This window comes from Erpetoichthys calabaricus, chromosome 12, assembly GCF_900747795.2.
Source record: "Erpetoichthys calabaricus chromosome 12, fErpCal1.3, whole genome shotgun sequence".
Taxonomy (NCBI): domain Eukaryota; kingdom Metazoa; phylum Chordata; class Cladistia; order Polypteriformes; family Polypteridae; genus Erpetoichthys; species Erpetoichthys calabaricus.
The window spans coordinates 41,426,285-41,444,619 of NC_041405.2; the positions used below are offsets into that span (position 1 = coordinate 41,426,285).

The 18,335-nt window shown below is 41.3% G+C and overlaps 2 protein-coding genes across 2 annotated transcripts in view; one reads left to right on the forward strand and one right to left on the reverse strand.

Moving 5' to 3' along the window:
• col4a6 (collagen, type IV, alpha 6) overlaps positions 1 to 18,335 on the forward strand; it is a 542,265-nt gene that overhangs the window by 457,310 nt on the left and 66,620 nt on the right. The window contains exons 38-40 of the mRNA XM_028815433.2: positions 6,748 to 6,864; positions 8,892 to 9,053; positions 14,376 to 14,474. Coding sequence (XP_028671266.1) covers positions 6,748 to 6,864; positions 8,892 to 9,053; positions 14,376 to 14,474 — 378 coding nt within the window. The remainder of the gene's footprint in view (positions 1 to 6,747; positions 6,865 to 8,891; positions 9,054 to 14,375; positions 14,475 to 18,335) is intronic.
• Positions 1 to 18,335, reverse strand: part of LOC127529743 (craniofacial development protein 2-like) — a 928,907-nt gene that overhangs the window by 379,291 nt on the left and 531,281 nt on the right. The gene's annotated exons all lie outside the window — the stretch shown is intronic.

The following is an 18,335-nucleotide window of genomic DNA, read 5'->3' on the forward strand; positions in this document are numbered from 1 at the left end:
CGTGGTTAGATACACCTGAATGGCTGGATGTTATTTTGATGAATGGATTCGCTCAGATTCTTTAATCTCGAATATGTCCGTTTTCCTAAACAATAAAACTTTTGATGTTGCTTAGTACTACTGGCATATCTTCCTTTCCCAGGCTCTAAACCAGTTTAGCAACTTGTTGTCCCAGATCTCAGATCTTTTAAAGTAATCAATAGTCTGAGGCATCTCCTGAATTGCTGGTCAGTTCAAACAAATGGTACTGTGATTTAGGAAACCGATTGCCTTTGATATAAACTGTCCATGCAAGTGTTAAGTTCATCTGTTGTTTTGTCTTAAACAAAATATAATGAAAATATAGACCAACATTTACAGATTTTTCACCCCACAACATGCACCAAAGATCCTTCCATGTGTGGAGCAAGCTGACCAGAAAAGGAACAAAGCTTTGTCTCAACCGTTTAATTCTGAGAACTATTTTTGTAACCTAATAATTAGGATGAAGCCAGCTAATTTATTGTAATATTCGCATCACTGTAACTAAAAAGTAATTGACTTTGAAAATTATAAGTCTTTAACTGCTAGATTTTTTTTCCTAAACCTAGTTGGAAATTTCAGAGCATACACAGACACAGAAACACTGTCCAGTTGCATCTGGATCTATAGCTGGAGGAGTAGAAAGGGAAGAGTGAAGTGCCCTCACTGGGTGGCTTCTCAGAAATCCAGAGGGAACAGAATAGGACAAAGTTAGTGCCAGTGCCCCCTCATGACCTAGGGTGGTAGTACAAACCTCAGATGAGCCCAGAGATTGATTCGCTGATGTGCATGCGTGACATGGCCAGCCCCTTTGCTCTTCCTCAAAGGAGTAAATGGATCTGGTCAAGAGGTAGTGGGCCCGGAAGAGGGCATTGGCATTGGTGTGAAGGGCCCTTAGCCAATGAAGAACTGTAAACTTGTAAGGCTGCAGGCTAAGGAACAATTGCATGATCGGGGGTTGGTTGTAGCAGTGCTGTTAAATAAGAACTGCATCTCCCAGCAGTCCTGGTTGGGGCTGCTGGGGTCAAAGGAGGTTTAAAGGAGGGCAGAGGGCAAAAGGGAGAAAAGTTTGTTTTGTGTTGGTGCGTTGTGTGTTGCGTTTATCTGTCGTGCTGCCTGCTGTTATTGGAACTTTAATTAATCATTGTGTCCTGGACTGTATTCGTTTGTTGGGGTCTGGATTGTGCACTGAGGACTGTTGGATTCATTGGTTTTGCGGAAGAGTGGAGCGCTCCTGAACCATCCATCCGATTTCATCCTTTCAGTAACTACCGGTAGGACTGTGTTTTCTTTCGCCCTTTCAACATACAGATCACTGGACTTAACTTCATCACCTCTCATTTTCATCCAGTTTGGTTTTCATGGACTTTGCGATGTGGTGTTCGTGTATATATGTTAAATGTAATATCGCCGAAAGGGTCAGGGGTGGTTTTATTGTTTTTCATTCAGTTAATTTTGATTCATTATATTCTTAATTGTTTGCCTTTCCCAGTGTGCTTTATTGGTCTCTGTTGTGAGTGTGTGTGGGTCGATCCAAGGCTGGGGATGTTCCTGGGATCTCCTCTATTAAAATAAATAAATCACCGTCACCACCGGCCCCTGACCGCTACAGGTGTCTCTCTGGGGAGTGAAATCTCACCCCAGGAAATAGTACTGTCGCTGTGTGATGGCTGATTTAATGCAGAGCAGCTCCTGTTCAATGGCCACATACCTCATCTCCCAGTCCAACGCTTTCTGGTAGATAATGGGATGTTTGGCCCCATCAATAACTTGGCTCAGTCGGTGTCCAAGGCATTAATCTGAAGATAAAAGAGCAAAGAAAAGTTAGCAGTCCATTATACAGGAGGTGACATAAGGGACACTTTTAAGTCACAATACCTGCCTTTTAGTTTGCAACCAAGGCTAATCTTGAATGGTAACAACCTTGGACCAGTGAGGTTTGACGCATTCTCCGCTCACCATGTAGCCAAGATATCTAGCCTCAGTCAACCCAAAGTAATGGAGGACATTCAAGACATGATGCAGATATTCCTTTCAGGTGCTTGAGTATATGACAGTGTCATCTACATATCTACAAAGCAAACATCTACACATCTACAATATAGACATTGTGGGATTTGGAGCACCTTATTCAACCAAATGCTGGAAGTTCACTGAGGCCCAAATGGAAGGGTAATGCCAGTGGCCACTAGGGGTGCTGAACACGGCCTTTTCTTTCACCATGTCCGTCAGGGGAATATGCCAATAGCCCTTCATCATGACAAGGATGGACAGGTACAGGGTGGCTTCCAGGTTCTCCAGGAGGTCATCGATGCTTGGCATAGTGTAGACATCAAAACGGGAGACTTGTTTGAAGTGACAGAAGTCATTGCAGAAGTGCCAGCTTCTGTTGGATTGGGGAATAAAACAATGGGGCTGGACTATGGGCTGTGGCTTGCCTCTATGACACTAAGGTCCAGCATGTGTTGTATCGATAAGTCTACTTCAGCTTATTTGGCCTCTGGCTATAACCCCTGGTTCAGTAACAAAATCGTCTGTGATCAGTGTCATGCACCCCGGCTCAGCATCATCGACCCTGGTGACAGAGGAAATGCCAATTTCCTGTCCCTTTCTTTGTGGGGTGAAAAAGGTCTCCCCAAAATTCAGCTGTTTGGTGTCGGAAGAAAATGTGGCAATGGAAGTAACTGCTGCCTTGCTATCTCTCTGTTCATGCCAAGATTTTAGCAGGTTTACATGGTAGACTCATTCTCTCAAATGCATTCTCTCTCACCTTGAATGGCCCCTGCCAATGTGCTAAGAGTTTGGTGTGGGATGAAGGGACGAAAACCATGACCCCGTCCTCCAGACAAAACTCGCAAAGGTAGGGGCCGAGACTGTAAAGCTAAGCACAATGTGCCCTCAAGATGCTCCTTCACAAGGTTTGAAACTGCACAAAGTGGTCGCATAACTACACAACATATTCAATAATGTTGTGAGAGGAGGGTGTTGCTTCCTTCTCTCAGCCCTCCCTGATTAGTTTGAGCAGTCCCCAGAGCTCTTCTCCCATAAAGCAGTTCAAAGGAGGAGAAGCCTGTGGATGCCTGAGGTGCCTCCCAGCAGTCTTTCCCATTTGCGTGAACCACTTTCCTCAACATCTGCTTGAGTGGTTGATTGAAGGGGTGTTAGATGGATATTTTCAAGTGGGTGACGCAAAGCATCTTGGTGATTCCCCTGAATGTACTTGACATGAAGGGCATCTCTGGTTAATAAGGAAAAACCTCTTTGGGGATGCTGACAAATGAAAAGACTTCTATGAGTTCCTGGGCAATAATTTTCATGTTAGCCATTATAGAGATATAGCTTCCAGATAACGGGTGGTGTAGTCTACAAGGACAAGGTTGTACTTATGATTGTTTGCCAAAGGTTCAAGAGGACCGACAATGTCCATGCTGATCTTTGTAAACTGAATGTCAGTAATCGGCAAGGGAACCAGAGGGGTGTGATCTCACCAGGGTATTTTTGATAGTTGACAGTCCGGACAGGACCTGCAAAACTGGTGGGGTGTCACCCTTGGGAGGGCTGTCTTTGTCCAGGGTCGGGCTCATCACACCATTCAGGCACAGCCAGTCCCAGTCAGTTTTACTCCGCAGCCAGTCCTGTCCCAGTATTAATGCACTTGGTGGATTCTGGAGTACCAATACATGTAACGTTTAAGTCCTCTGCTCGGGGGCAGTTAGCTATGGTGTGTGCCGGCTTGCCACAGTGTAGGGAGCGAAGTTGTTGAGGTGAGTAATCCTGTCTCTGGGGTTGCATATCTCCGTCTTTGGGACCGGAATCGGGATGCAAGACCCTGCTTGTTCACTCCTGCTGTCATTCCTTGGGACGCTCAGTCTATCTTGCGGTGCTGTAATGCTCAATAATCTCCACTAGTTCTTTCATGTCTGTCCAGGTCTGTCTTGTAAATGAGCAGACCAAGTGTTCTGGAAGGGTATGGACCATACCAGGCTAGAATCTCCCATTTAAAGGTGTTGCAATCAGCAGTAATAGGCTTGTTGAGCCCTGCCTTAAAGAAACGGCACAAGGCTGCTTTGCAGTAAGGAGACTGTGGAAGATTGTGAGTTCGCTTCCCGGTTCCTCCCTGTGTGGATAGTGCTTTGAGTACTGAGAAAAGCGCTATATAAATGTAATGAATTATTATTATTATTATTATATGAGCAAATGGGTCTCGAACGCACATCAGGATGAGCAAGTATGCGGGCCCTTGGTCCCAGCCGACATTTATGGCCTCCGAGGACTCACAGAAGACATCAGCATCAATCAGCTCCACCTGCTGTATCTGGAACTGGTTCATCTAGTCTGCAAACTGGCAGGCCACTTCAGTCAAGTTTACTTGATCTGCTTATGTATCTTCTGTTATCCTCAGGTTATAAACAAGTGTTATTATTCTGATTATTGCAGCCAAAGTGGCTGGATTATTTGTTGAAAGACAGCCTATCTACAGTACATGCCTGGATAATAATTAATAATAATAATAAATCTTTGCATCTCAACAGAGAAATTTTTCTCATAGACTCTTGCCAATTTATGAACCTCATTTTCCTATACTTAGAAATATCTAATCTAAAAAATAGCAGCAAATATAGAGAAGAGCACCTTGAATTAAAACAGTGTGGCGACTGGCCCGGACACAGACAGGCAGACACCGATAGTTCACCCAACACATGTTTATTATACATTATTCTATTTACAAAGTGAAACACACAACCCCAGTACTCCCCCAAAGGCCAGGCCTTTCTAATGATGCCTTTCTCAAGTCCGTCTCCACTCCTCTCCTCCAAGACTCTGTCTGTCTTCCTCCCGACTCCAGCCAATCAAATGGAGAGAGGCAGCCCCATTTATATCCACCCAGATGTGTTCCAGGTGCCTCCCAATGAGTAACTGCTGGCACTCCCCAGTGTCCCTGGTCGTCTTCCCCCCAGCACTTCCAGGTGTGGCGGAAGTGCTGAGGACCAGGGTACTTCAGGCATTGGGGCGCCCCTGGCGGTGACCACGGGCCCCTATAGGGTTGAGTTTCTAAACTCTGTTCCCGTGGACCCCAAAGCCACCAGGGCGGTCACCCCCTTGTGGCCTGGAGGAGGCGTTAGCCCTCCTCCGGTCCTTCCAGGCATCCTGGCTGGGTGCCACCCCCAGCCACTTGCCACAACAGAAAAAACAAAATCTGTGCAGTACATTCACTAATGCAATTAGGAAGTTGACTTTCGAGAAGGTACAATATCTTAAAGTTAGAACTGACAGATAACTTTTAAAACTGTTGGGATCTTTGTAAATAATGGAGTCTTCATTCATAGACACCCTAATATGGGCAAACCCTTGTAAATAATGGAGTTGTTACTTTTAGATAGCCTGATGTGGACAAGATACAAAAGAATGGGTTGGCGTCCTAGCTCCCATGCTTCTTTAAAGCTGAACCCATTAAACACTTATAATGACAGGAGAACTGTATGCCAGAACCTTTTTAAAAATGTAGTGGTGTTTGGGTATTCAACATTCTCCTTTAAATCTAAGATGAAAATTTGGATTTGCAATTCTTGTCCTTGTGCTTAGTGAGTTTAGTACTCAGAGATTTATTTGGACTTCCAGTCTTTTTATTTTTATAGCTTTTATAGTTTCTAGTAAAGAGGTGAACTTTCACAAAAATTTAATTTGCTCTTCTGAGACTTCTTTTTGTTTGCTTCAGACAGTCCAAGGTTGTGTCTGCAAGTTCAGCTGTAGAGAGTCATGCATAATTGTAAGTTCTTCTGCAATGATTTGTTTTGTGAAAATGAACACAAGAATCAATGTAATTGTGCTAAGACAAGTGAGATGTACTCAAGTTTTCTTTTACTGGTTACAACTTTTTCTGCATCATTTTGAACTACTGTAGCTTGTGTCAAATTATATCTTTCTTATGTAGTCGTGTTAGGAGTGAATTGCAGTAATCCAGCCGATCAAAACAAAAGTTTGCTTTTATTTTTCAGCATCTTGTTTATGTCTGAAATTTGGCAAATTAAATAAAACAGTCTTAGTATTATGATTAATGTGTATTTGAAATTTAAATGTGATAGTAACTCATAATAACTCCATAATTATTTACAGATTCTTTATTTCTGCCTTGATTTGTAAAGACAGATGATCAAGTTCACTTTTTTGTTTCTGCAAATAATTAAAATATCTGTATTTTCTTGCTTTGTCTAAGTAAATAATTACTCATCCATTCTGTAATTTCTGTTCAGAGTTAGAATCAACGGGCCTTACAGCTGCAATTGTGAAAAACTATATTGGTGTACTGGTGCAAGTGACTTGTGATTGCTGATTAACTACTGTACCATCAGGATAAATATATGTGAATGGCAAAAAGCTTTTCCCACTACAATTGGCTGAATGTCTTCTCATGTTTCAGTTGATTAGGACACATGAAAAATGTGTGCAAAGAGGAGGAGATAACTATTCCACTTGGCAAAAACTTATAAAAAGCAGAAATAGAAGTATAAAAGCATACTTTAAATTTCCAAATATATCCCCCCTTAAATTACCTTTAATATTTCTGAAATATGTAAGATCATTCCAATAAAGTATGTGCAAGTGTATTTAAAATACCCTATATTTTTATGTGGAACGTGATGCCAGTGTGCTGATTGTATTCCTACTCCTGAACATTCAGAAATGTTTTAAAGATTAAAATAACTTTTTTGGAACATTATTGTTTAGGACCTTCTGGTATAAGTGGACTCCCTGGACCACCTGGTCCTCCTGGTCTTCCTTTACAGCATGTTGTTACTGGTCAACCAGGTGATCCTGGCCTTCCTGGACTTGATGGAGAATCTGGTATGTGGATATTTTTTCCTTCAAACTTTGAGTTTTTATTTTACCAGGTGCAATTAACTTTCATATAGCTACAGAAGAATACAAGAAAGAGGTCCTTATAAACAGACTTAAAAAATATACAAACTCTTGAAAAGAAGCAGAAGTGGTTGAAAAGTATTTCTATATGCTTTTCTCAAAATTGCTGTAGTTTGCAATCTTTCTTAATTTTACATTTTATTGTAAAAAACTATGTAATATCTGTTATGTTTTTCATGTCTGCAATCATCAAGATCTTTTTTCATTTAGCATTTTCAACCACTTGCTTTTTCTTGATACTTAGCTGGTTTGTCATAGTTGCTATAAAGTTCTTATGATGGAATGTTAAAGAAAGAAGCAGATATTAAGAGGTTAAATAAAGCTCTGTAGCAGCATTATGAATAGTGATGCCATCAATTTACAGTATAATATATCGTTGCAAAGAGGATGTCAACAATGGTTAGGAAGCATGTCAACATTAAGAATAATGGCCTATTAAGTTAATATAAAATAGGTAACCATATCAAAAGATGAATCAATGCTCATTGATCAACAGGCTTTATAAAGAAAGGTAAATGATCACCTTTATATTTTGCATGATATAATATATTAGGGCAGAATGGTGATGCAGTGGTAGCACTGCTACCTCACAGAGAGAAGACCAGGGTTCAAGTCCTGCATCCTCCCTGTGTGGACTTGCATGTTCCCCTCGTGTCTGCGTAGGTTTGGGTGTTTCAGTTTTTTCTCGCAGACAAAAGATATGCAGGTTAGGTGGACTGGTGATTCTAAATTGTCCCTAGTATATGTGTGGTGAGTGTGCTCACTCTGTGATGGACTGGTGCCCTGTCAAAGGGATTTTTTCGCTTTGTGGCCTGTGCTTGCTTGTATAGGCTTCAGCCCCAAGGATTAGGCAGGCTTAGATAGATAGATAGATAGATAGATAGATAGATAGATAGATAGATAGATAGATAGATAGATAGATAGATAGATAGATAGATAGATAGATAGATAGATAGATAGATAGATAGATAGATAGATAGATAGATAGATAGATAGATAGATAGATACTGTAACGGTATGGTATGGTATGGAACATATTTCTTAGTAACTTGTAAAAATGTGAGACTACCTCATTATAGATGGTACCAGTTTAATAAAAACATCTAATTGTTTTGCATCTCAGAATTGTTATTTTTTGTTTTATTTTGTATGTTATGTCTAGTTCTTTCTTTGACTAAAAGTCATGTTTTTTCTAGCTGCCTTTAATGCTATGGCTGTAATGATATAATCTTGCCTTCACTTCTGCTTTTACTTAACTGCAAGTCTAAATACCTTACCCAACATGGTTCTGAATTTTAATCAAAATTAACCACTCTCTCCCTCTCTTTCTCACTTACTCACTCACTCACACATATGTGTATACATATACACACTCTGCACAACCTTTTAGGATGAGGTAGCGACAGCTTCTCTCTCTCTCTCCCTCAGGTCTGTGTGACCCCACCAAAATTTTCATGTCAAAAATGCAACTGCATAAAAACAAGATTAAATAAAAATAGTTTAAACTATGTGATATGAATTTTAGGAGAAGCAGTTGCTGTCTAAAAGAGTAGCAGATACCTAAAATAGTTAAACATATATCACTGTAGAAATTTTAGATATTAATTTTTACACTCTTTTACTTTTTCTAAAGTTATATTTGCATTTTTTCATAATATACAGATATGAAAAAACACTAATTTTATGGTTTTTGTTATCAAATAGTGTTGGAAAGATTTAATATTGTAATTTAACATTCTTTTCAAAACTATGAAAAATCAAGATTTTGAAAATGAATAGTGTGTTTTTGTTGTAATCACTAATTCATTTGACGATGGTTTATTGGGTTCCTTTAGCAAAATGTCCAGAGTTAAATAGTTTTCTAACTTCAATGAATTTTTCTGCCCAGATCAAGTGAACAATGTTCTAAATGCATAATGTTTTTGTCATTTAATGTTTCTATGCTTCTAAAGGTTTTCAGGGACCTCCTGGGTCTCCAGGACTTCCTGCTTCATTTGCAGTTCAAGGAGACAAGGGAGACCCTGGCTTTCCAGGTATGCCAGGATCAAAAGGATTAATGGGTGGTCAAGGACTAGATGGCCTCCCTGGAACTCCTGGATCTCAAGGATTAAAAGGTAGATTATTTGACTTTGATTAGAATTTCCGTTTTTCATATTCGTCTTTCTCTTTATTAATGTGGGAAGCCTTTAAACAACCCGTTTTCTTCAGATTATGGTTAATTATGATTACATCTTGCCTGAAGAAGGGGCCTGAGTTGCCTCGAAAGCTTGCATATTGTTATTTTTTTAGTTAGCCAATAAAAGGTGTCATTTTGCTTGGCTTTTCTCTACCTTCAGATTAGAATAATTATTCTATTGGTACATGATGAATGGTTTTTTAGGTTGTAGTGGTATATTTTTTAAAGTTAGATCTGATAATTTTGTTGTGTAATTTCTTTTTTTATTCAGTCACTTTCTTAGTCAGAAGTTCTTTGGCCTTTAATGTGTTGTTCAATCAAATGACTAGAATCCGTTCTTACAGACAACAAGAACCAAATGGCCGCATTCAAAGATGTATAACCTACTTTTGTGGTGATTCATAAAGATGGTGTTTGTTATAACGTTTACTCTATACTCTTAGTCATTCTTTGATGGTCTGTTACTGCAGTGCAAGCTTAGAGAATTATACACTTTAATTTGTCTTTTTTAACATAAAAACAATGCTTGAAATTTTGCAGTGATTAATACAGTTGAATCAGCTTTCAGAGACCTTAATTCCATCCCGGTTAACTGTCTGTGATATTTGCACCCCAGTATTCCTGCATCTGTTTTAAGTTTCTCAGGGTACATACCTCAAAAATATGTATTGATCAGCGAATCTAGATTTGCCTTACATGAATGAGTGTGAGTTTGTCTTACAATGAACTTTATTCTTATCTTGTGAAGGATATTGGTTAGATAAGCTCTGGCTATCTATAATCATGTAGTAAAACAGGTCTGTAGTGCAAAAAGATCTATTCAGTATATTAGCCTTGTTTACAGTTTTTCTGAATTGCTAAAACACATTTCCTAAAATCTCCTCTCCTTTTCTCAAAACCCTAGCACAAACTCTAAAATTCAAGCTACACTCTCAAAACCTTTGACTCGTCTTGCAAAATCAAATTATCTTCTCAAAACTATATTACTTTTGCTCAAAAGCAAACACGGCTTTCAGATCATGCATCAAGCTGGTCAGTACATAAACACTACTGAGCAGTCATTACACACTACAGCAAAAATTTGTATCTGGGCATATAGCTCCAGGAGAATACATTTTGCATCTCCAAAAAAACAAACAAAAAATATTTCATAGCTCAGTGGATTCAGCATTTAATATACATAAAATAAAATAAAGTACTAGAAAAGACAGAATTTTCCATAATGTAAATGAGAAGTACACCACAGTTAACAGCCTATAATGTACTGTAAATGGTACAAAATCAAAGGACTGTATCAAGTGATTGGTCATTGGCCTTCATCACGTCTTTGGGCTCGGTCAGGCCACAGCACTTTATCAACATCACATGCTAAATTCACCCTCACCAGGCAAAGGGAGAAGAACCCTCTCGTGTGCCAAATCCACCCTTGACACAACTCCACACCTATGTCACCACAGTAAAATTCCATGGCCTGCAGGAGATTTACCTTGGGGTAGTGTTGTCTGTCATATACCTTCCACCGCGAAAGGGAAGTACGGTTGCAGGTACACGTTGATAAATTGCTCATTGATGTTATACCATTCTCTTATCTGTTCAGCACAGTGAAAACTGACATTGTCCCAAACTCTTACATAGGTAGGATGTTCGTTCAGCTCATGATCCTGATGTTCAAGTCCAAAAAAGACATCTTGAAAATGTCCAAGAAATGTAAGATGATTCTGAGTGTTATATGACCCCAGTGTGACCTGATGATGTAGAACCCCACGGTTGCTTATGGCAGCACATAGTGTCACATTGCCACCCCGCTGGCTATGGACTTCAGCAATGGCCTGCTGGCCAGTTATGTTCTGGCCTCTCCTTCTCCTGTTTGTGAGATTGAACCCTGCTTCATCCACAAAAATGTATTCATGGGGTCTGTCCATAGAATCCAATTCAAACATTATCTATATGTAGAAATAGATGTAAGTGCCACAGAAAGACAGACCTATGCTGTAGAGTACACTATATTATGCATACTGTGATGTCATTGAACTTGACAGTAGTACGAATACAGTAATGTTATACTGTAAACACTATGGATTACTGTAAATGTGTCTGAATATACACTTACTTGCACATACAGAAATCACAGCTTTTAATTAATGACACAAAGAAGAAGAAGGAGAAGAGGGGGGAGACGTGTCCGGAAGCAGAAGGAGAGTAGGAAGGTAAAGAGAGTGGAACTGAGGGTAGGAACTTTGAATGTTGGCAGTATGACTGGTAAGGGGAGAGAGTTAGCAGATATGATGGACAGAAGGAAGGTTGATATATTGTGCATATTGTGCATGCAAGAGACTAAATGGAAGGGGAGTAAGGCCAGGTGTATTGAAGGTGGATTCAAATTGTTCTATCATGGTGTGGATTGGAGGAGAAATGGGGTAGGAGTTATTCTGAAGGAACAGTATGTCAAGAGTGTTTTGGAGGTGAAAAGAGTGTCAGGCAGAGTAATGATTATGAAGCTGGAAATTGGAGGTCTGATGATGAATGTTGTTAGTGCATATGCACTGCAAGTTGGGTGTGCAATGAGTGAGGAAGAAGATTTTTGGAGTGAGTTGGATGAAGTAATGAACAGTGTACCCAAGGGACAAAAAGTGGTGATTGGAGCAGATTTCAGTGGGCATGTTGGTGAAGGGAACAGTGGAGATGAGGAGGTGATGGGTAGGTGTAGTGTCAAGGAGAGGAATGAAGAAGGTCAGAGGATAGTGGATTTTGCCAAAAGGATGGACATGGCTGTGGTGAATACGTATTTTAAGAAGAGGGAGGAACATAGGGTTACGTACAAGAGTGGAGGAAGATGCACACAGGTAGATTACATCCTATGCTGGTTAGTGTGATAAAGGATAAAGAAGGAAACATACTCACAAGCAAGGAAAGTGTGCTGAGCAGATGGAAAGAGTACTTTGAGAGGCTGATGAACGAAGAGAACGAGAGAGAGAAGAGGTTGGATGATGTGGAGATAGTAAATCAGGAAGTGCAACGGATTAGCAAGGAGGAAGTAAGGACAGCTATGAAGAGGATGAAAAATGGAAAGGCCGTTCCTCCAGATGACATACCTATGGAAGCATGGAGGTGTTTGGAGAGATGACAGTGGAGTTTTTAACCAGATTGTTTAATGGAATCTTGGAAAGTGAGAGGATGCCTGAGGAGTGAAGAAGGAGTGTACTGATGCCGATATTTAAGAATAAGTGGGATGTGTAGGACTGCAGTAACTACAGGGGAATAAAATTGATGAGCCTTAGCATTAAGTTATGGGAAAGAGTAGTGGAAGCTAGGTTAAGAAGTGAGGTGATGATTAGTGAGCAGCAGTATAGTTTCATGCCAAGAAAGAGCACCACAGATGTAATGTTTGCTCTGAGGATGTTGATGGAGAAGTTTAGAGAAGGCCAGAAGGAGTTGCATTGCGTCTTTGTGGACCTGGAGAAAGCATATGACATGGTGCCTCGAGAGGAGCTGTGATATTGTATGAGGAAGTCAGGAGTGGAAAGAAGTACATAAGAGTTGTACAGGATATGTACGAGGGAAGTGTGACTGTGGTGATGTCTGCAGTAGGAGTGATGAATACATTCAAGTTGGAGGTGGGATTACATCAGGGTTTCGGCTCTGAGCCCTTTCTTATTTGCAATGGTGATGGACAGGTTGACAGACGAGATTAGACAGGAGTTCCCGTGGACTATGATGATTGCTGATGACATTCTGATCTGTAGCGAGTGTAGGGAGCAAGTTGAGAAGACCCTGGAGAGGTGGAGATATGCTCTAGAGAGGAGAGGAATGAAGGTCAGTAGGAACAAGACAGAATACATGTATGTGAATGAGAGAGAGGTCAGTGGAATGGTGAGGATGCAGGGAGTAGAGTTGGTGAAGATGGATGAGTTTAAGTACTTGGGATCAAGAGTACACAGTAATGGGGATTGTGGAAGAGAGGTGAAAAAGAGAGTGCAGGCAGGGTGGAATGGGTGGAAAAGAGTGTCAGGAGTAATTTGCGACAGACGGGCATCAGCAAGAGTGAAAGGGAAGGTCTACAGGACGGTAGTGAGACCAGCTATGTTATATGGGTTGGAGACGGTGGCACTGACCAGAAAGCAGGAGACAGAGCTGGAAGTAGCAGAGTTAAAGATGCTAAGATTTGCACTGGGTGTGACAAGGATGGATAGGATTAGAAATGAGGACATTAGAGGGTCAGCTGAAGTTGGGAGACAAAGTCAGAGAGGCGAAATTGCATTGGTTTGGACATGTGCAGAGGAGAGATGCTGGGTATATTGGGAGAAGGATGCTAAGGATAGAGCTGCCAGGGAAGAGGAAAAGAGAAGGCGCTAAGCAAGGTTTATGGATGTGGTGAGAGAGGACATGTAGGTGATGGGTGTAACAAAACAAGATGCAGAGGATAGAAAGATATGGAAGAAGATGATCACGCCTGGACAAACTGGTGAGGAAAGCAGGCTCTATTGTAGGCATGGAGCTGGACAGTTTGACATCTGTGGCGGAGTGACGGGCGCTCAGCAGGCTCCTGTCAATCATGGAGAATCAACTGCATCCACTAAACAGTATCATCTCCAGACAGAAGAGCAGCTTTAGCGACAGACTGCTGTCACTGTCCTGCTCCACTGACAGACTGAGGAGATCGTCCCCCCCCCAAACTATCCGAGTCTTCAGTCCCACCCTGGGGGGTAAACATTAACATTATTCAAAGTTATTGTCTGTTTTTACCTGCATTGTTATCAATCTTTAAGTTAATATTGTTTTTTTTATATCAGTATGCTGCTGCTGGAGTATGTGAATTTCCCCTTGGGATTAATAAAGTATCTATCTATCTATCTATCTATCTATCTATCTATCTATCTATCTATCTATCTATCTATCTATCTATCTATCTATCTATCTATCTATCTATCTATCTATCTATCTATCTATCTATCTATCTATCTATCTATCTATCATTAAACATCACAAGTGCAATGTAGTGCAATACGTGTTTGATTGCATAAGAATGTGTTCAGAGTATTTCAAAAAGAGTCAATGAGATCTGCAAATTGTGTTTCACTAGTTGAAAATTATTTATAGTATTGTCAAAAGAGTGAATGATTCAATAAATGAGTTCAGACCACTGAGCTTTCGGTTCAGAGAATTGGGTTTAGTGTTTTAGCAATTTGGAAAAACTGTAAAAACAACGTTTGTATTAAAAATCTTATACACAGAGCATGCTCTTTGAAATTACATTTTTCAGGTGTGGGAGGTGACCCAGGTGTCTATGGATTTCCTGGACAAACTGGAATAAAAGGAGAAACTGGATTGCAAGGACACAAAGGAGTCAAAGGACAAGAAGGTGAGAAGAAGCAAAATTACAAAATCACTTTAGGGTACAAATGCATGCTTAAAAATGTTGCTATTGTTATGTGAAGAAATGTTCTGTGTTAAAGTTAAGAAAAAAAGTTTTAAAATAGGCAAAAATTCAGATTTTTGAGCAGGTATTTTCTTCTGTAAAATTATCAAATGCAAAGTTAAACCTTAACACTTGCTTTACTTCAAACTCTTAGTTGAATCTGCACATACTGTATAGTATGTTAGACTTACTCCACACTAGCACAGATACATTTGAAAATGCTGTTTTATTTTCAAATTTTTTGTCCACTCTTGAATTTTCAGAATGTCCTTGAAATGGAAGAAATTACTAAATTCTTTCTAGAGGGCATGCATGGTTAGTCTGTTTGAGTGATGTTTTCTTGTGAACAAAAGTGAATGCTAAAAGCACAAGGCAAACAAAGAGCACCTGAAGAATCAACCTCTTTATCTGGATATACTCTTGAGATACTATGTACAATGGGTATTAAAGGTTAAAAATGAGTAGATTTTTAGATGAAATGGGCTGCGCCGTAAGATGGCTGCACCGACGAGAGCTCCGAGTCATCTCAGCAAAAAGTTATTATTTATTTTCTTACTACTCACTCTTTTTGTGCGTTCTACTTTATCACACTTTCAGTATGACCGGCAAACACTATTGGAATTACGTTCATCAGCCAGTTCGGATTTTACAACAGGTTTTGATATCGCGGACACTGTACTGCCTGGAGCCTTTTGCTTACTCGCGCGATGCCGAAGGAAAACAAAGAGGGGGAAACGCGCCGGAGTTCTGTGCCGAACCCGACAGAGAAATAACAAGCCTCCTCTGCCTAGCATCCTGCTCGCTAATGTTCAGTCTCTGGACAACAAATTAGATGAGCTGCACGCACGGATAAAGCACCAGAAAGACATCACGAACTGCTGCGTTTTGGCGTTCACAGAGACGTGGTTAGAGCCCAGCGTACCTGACTGCGCAGTCACACCAGACAGGTTCACAGTTTATCGGGGAGACAGAACGAAGGACTCAGGCAAGTCAAGGGGAGGGGGTGTGTGCTTTATGGTTAACTCTTCGTGGGCTATGGATGTGTGTGTCTTAAAAACACACTGCTCACCGGTTCTTGAGCTGCTGACCATTAAAGTTAGACCCTTTTACCTCCCGAGGGAGTTCAGTTCAGTTCTCCTTTCAGTTGTTTACATACCCCCACAAGCTGATAAAGCTTTGGCTATGGATGAACTGTATGATGTTATCAGTGGACTAGAGAACGCTAACTCAGAAGCAGCATTTATTGTGTTGGGAGACTTTAACAGAGCAAACATGAAGAAAGTTCTCCCTAGATATTATCAGCACATCTCTCCCCCCACAAGAGGTGATCAAACACTGGATCATTGTTACACCTTATTCAAGGACTCCTACAAATCTCTCCCTCGACCAGCTTTTGGAAAAGCAGACCATTGCTCTGTATTGCTGCTGCCTGCATATAAACAAAGACTTAAACAGGAAAAACCGGTTTACAGGAACATCTACAAATGGGACAGTGAAGCTGAGGGGGTCTTACAGGACTGCTTTGAAACAACTGATTGGGAGATGTTTGAGGATGCAGCTGATGGCAACATCAATGAATTCACAGACTCTGTCACAGGATATATCAGCAAGTGCATTGACGATGTTGTCACTAAAACCACCGTTTGCATATATCCTAACCAGAAACCCTGGGTAAATAGGGAGATCCGGGCTAAGCTCAAGGCGTGGACCTCTGCCTTTGGCTCAGGGGACTCTGATGCATACAAAGCAGCCAGATACGAACTCCGGAGGTCCATCAAGAAGGCCAAACGGGACTACAGGGACAAAGTGGAGTCAAGCTACCACAGCTCTGACACCAAGCGCCTGTGGAATGGACTGTGCTGCATCACTGACTATAAAAAGAAAAACACAGTCAGTGTTCAGCCCACTGCATGTCTTGCAGACAAGCTCAATACTTTCTATGCTCGTTTTGATGCAGCCAACAAAGAACAGGTGCTATATCCTCAAGGGGGCAGTGAGTCTGTCACTCTGATCCTTGAAACGTCTGATGTGAGAAGGTCCTTCAAAAAGGTCAATCCTCGCAAAGCTCCGGGACCAGATGGCATCCCAGGCCGTGCCCTCAGGGCATGTGCTGACCAGCTAGCAGGTGTGTTCACCAACATTTTCAATCTCTCCCTGAGGCAGTCAGTGGTCCCCACTTCCTTCAAGGCATCCACCATCATTCCTGTCCCAAAGAAACCGGTGGTCTCCTGTCTGAATGACTATCGGCCGGTTGCACTGACATCGGTCATTATGAAGTGTTTCGAGCAACTAGTCAAAGGTCACATCTGCTCCTCCCTCCCTGACACGCTGGATCCTCTCCAATTTGCTTACAGAGCAAACAGATCTACAGAGGATGCCGTTGCGCTAACAATAAACACTGCCCTCACCCACCTGGAAAGAGGAAATACATATGTAAGAATGCTGTTCATAGATTACAGCTCAGCATTCAACACCATCATCCCCTCAAAACTCGTCTTGAAGCTTGACGACCTTGGGTTGGGGACGACCATCTGCAGATGGATTTTCTCTTTCCTCATAAACAGGCCCCAGGTGGTGAGAGTCGGCAAACACACATCCTCATCACTCATTTTAAACACAGGAGCGCCGCAGGGCTGTGTGCTTAGCCCCCTCTTGTATTCCTTGTTCACCCACGACTGTGTTGCAAAACACGGCACAAACACCATCATCAAGTTTGCAGACGACACAACCATCATAGGCCTTATCACTGACAACGATGAGACGGCCTACAGAGAGGAGGTGCTGGCATTGAGTAATTGGTGCCTAGATAACAACTTGTCTCTTAACGTCAGCAAAACCAAGGAGATGATTGTGGACTATCGAAAACAACAAGGCAGAGAACACCAGGCCATCTACATCAGCGGCATAGAAGTTGAAAGGGTTAACAGCTTCAAGTTCCTCGGAGTAAACATCACCAAGGATCTCTCGTGGACCCTTCACATAGACACTGTGGTCAAGAAAGCTCGCCAGCGGCTCTATTTCCTGAGGAGGCTGAGGAAGTTTGGCATGAATGCCAACATCACCTCAAACTTTTACAGGAGTGTGGTCGAGAGTCTGCTGACGGGCTGCATTACCGTCTGGTATGGTAGCTGCTCTGCCAGCAGCCGGAAATCACTACAGAGAGTGGTGAAGGCAGCAGAGCACATCACGGGCAAGAGTCTTCCTGCCATTGAAGACATTTACCTCCATCGGTGCTTGCGTAAGACAAGCAGCATCATAAAGGACCACAGCCATCCAGCACGCCAGCTGTTCTCCTTGTTACCATCTGGCAGACGATACAGGAGTCTGGCTGCTCGGACTACAAGACTTAAGAACAGTTTTTACCACCAGGCCATTCGACTCCTCAACAGCAACACCTGAACACTTACATTCACTTACATTACATCTACATTGCATTACATCTACATTGCACTACTCACACACACACTGTACCTGCACACACTCTGAATACTGACTGGAACATGCATCTACACTTTATAACTTATAACTTCTTTTAAAACATACACATTTTATTTTATATGGCTTGTCTATTTTTAACTTGTAATCTTTTTTTTAAGCTTTATTGGATCTAGGCTGAGTGACTTGTTTTTCTCGTCATACACATTTCATTGTATGTTGACCCTGTGTTAACCTATATATGACAAATAAACCTAAACCTAAACCAAGGTAGCCAAAGACACAGCAAATACAGACTGGGAATCCTGCCAAAATAAGTATAGTGTTTCAAGGTGTACCAGCTCCTAGCTGATACAGAAAAGTTAGAAA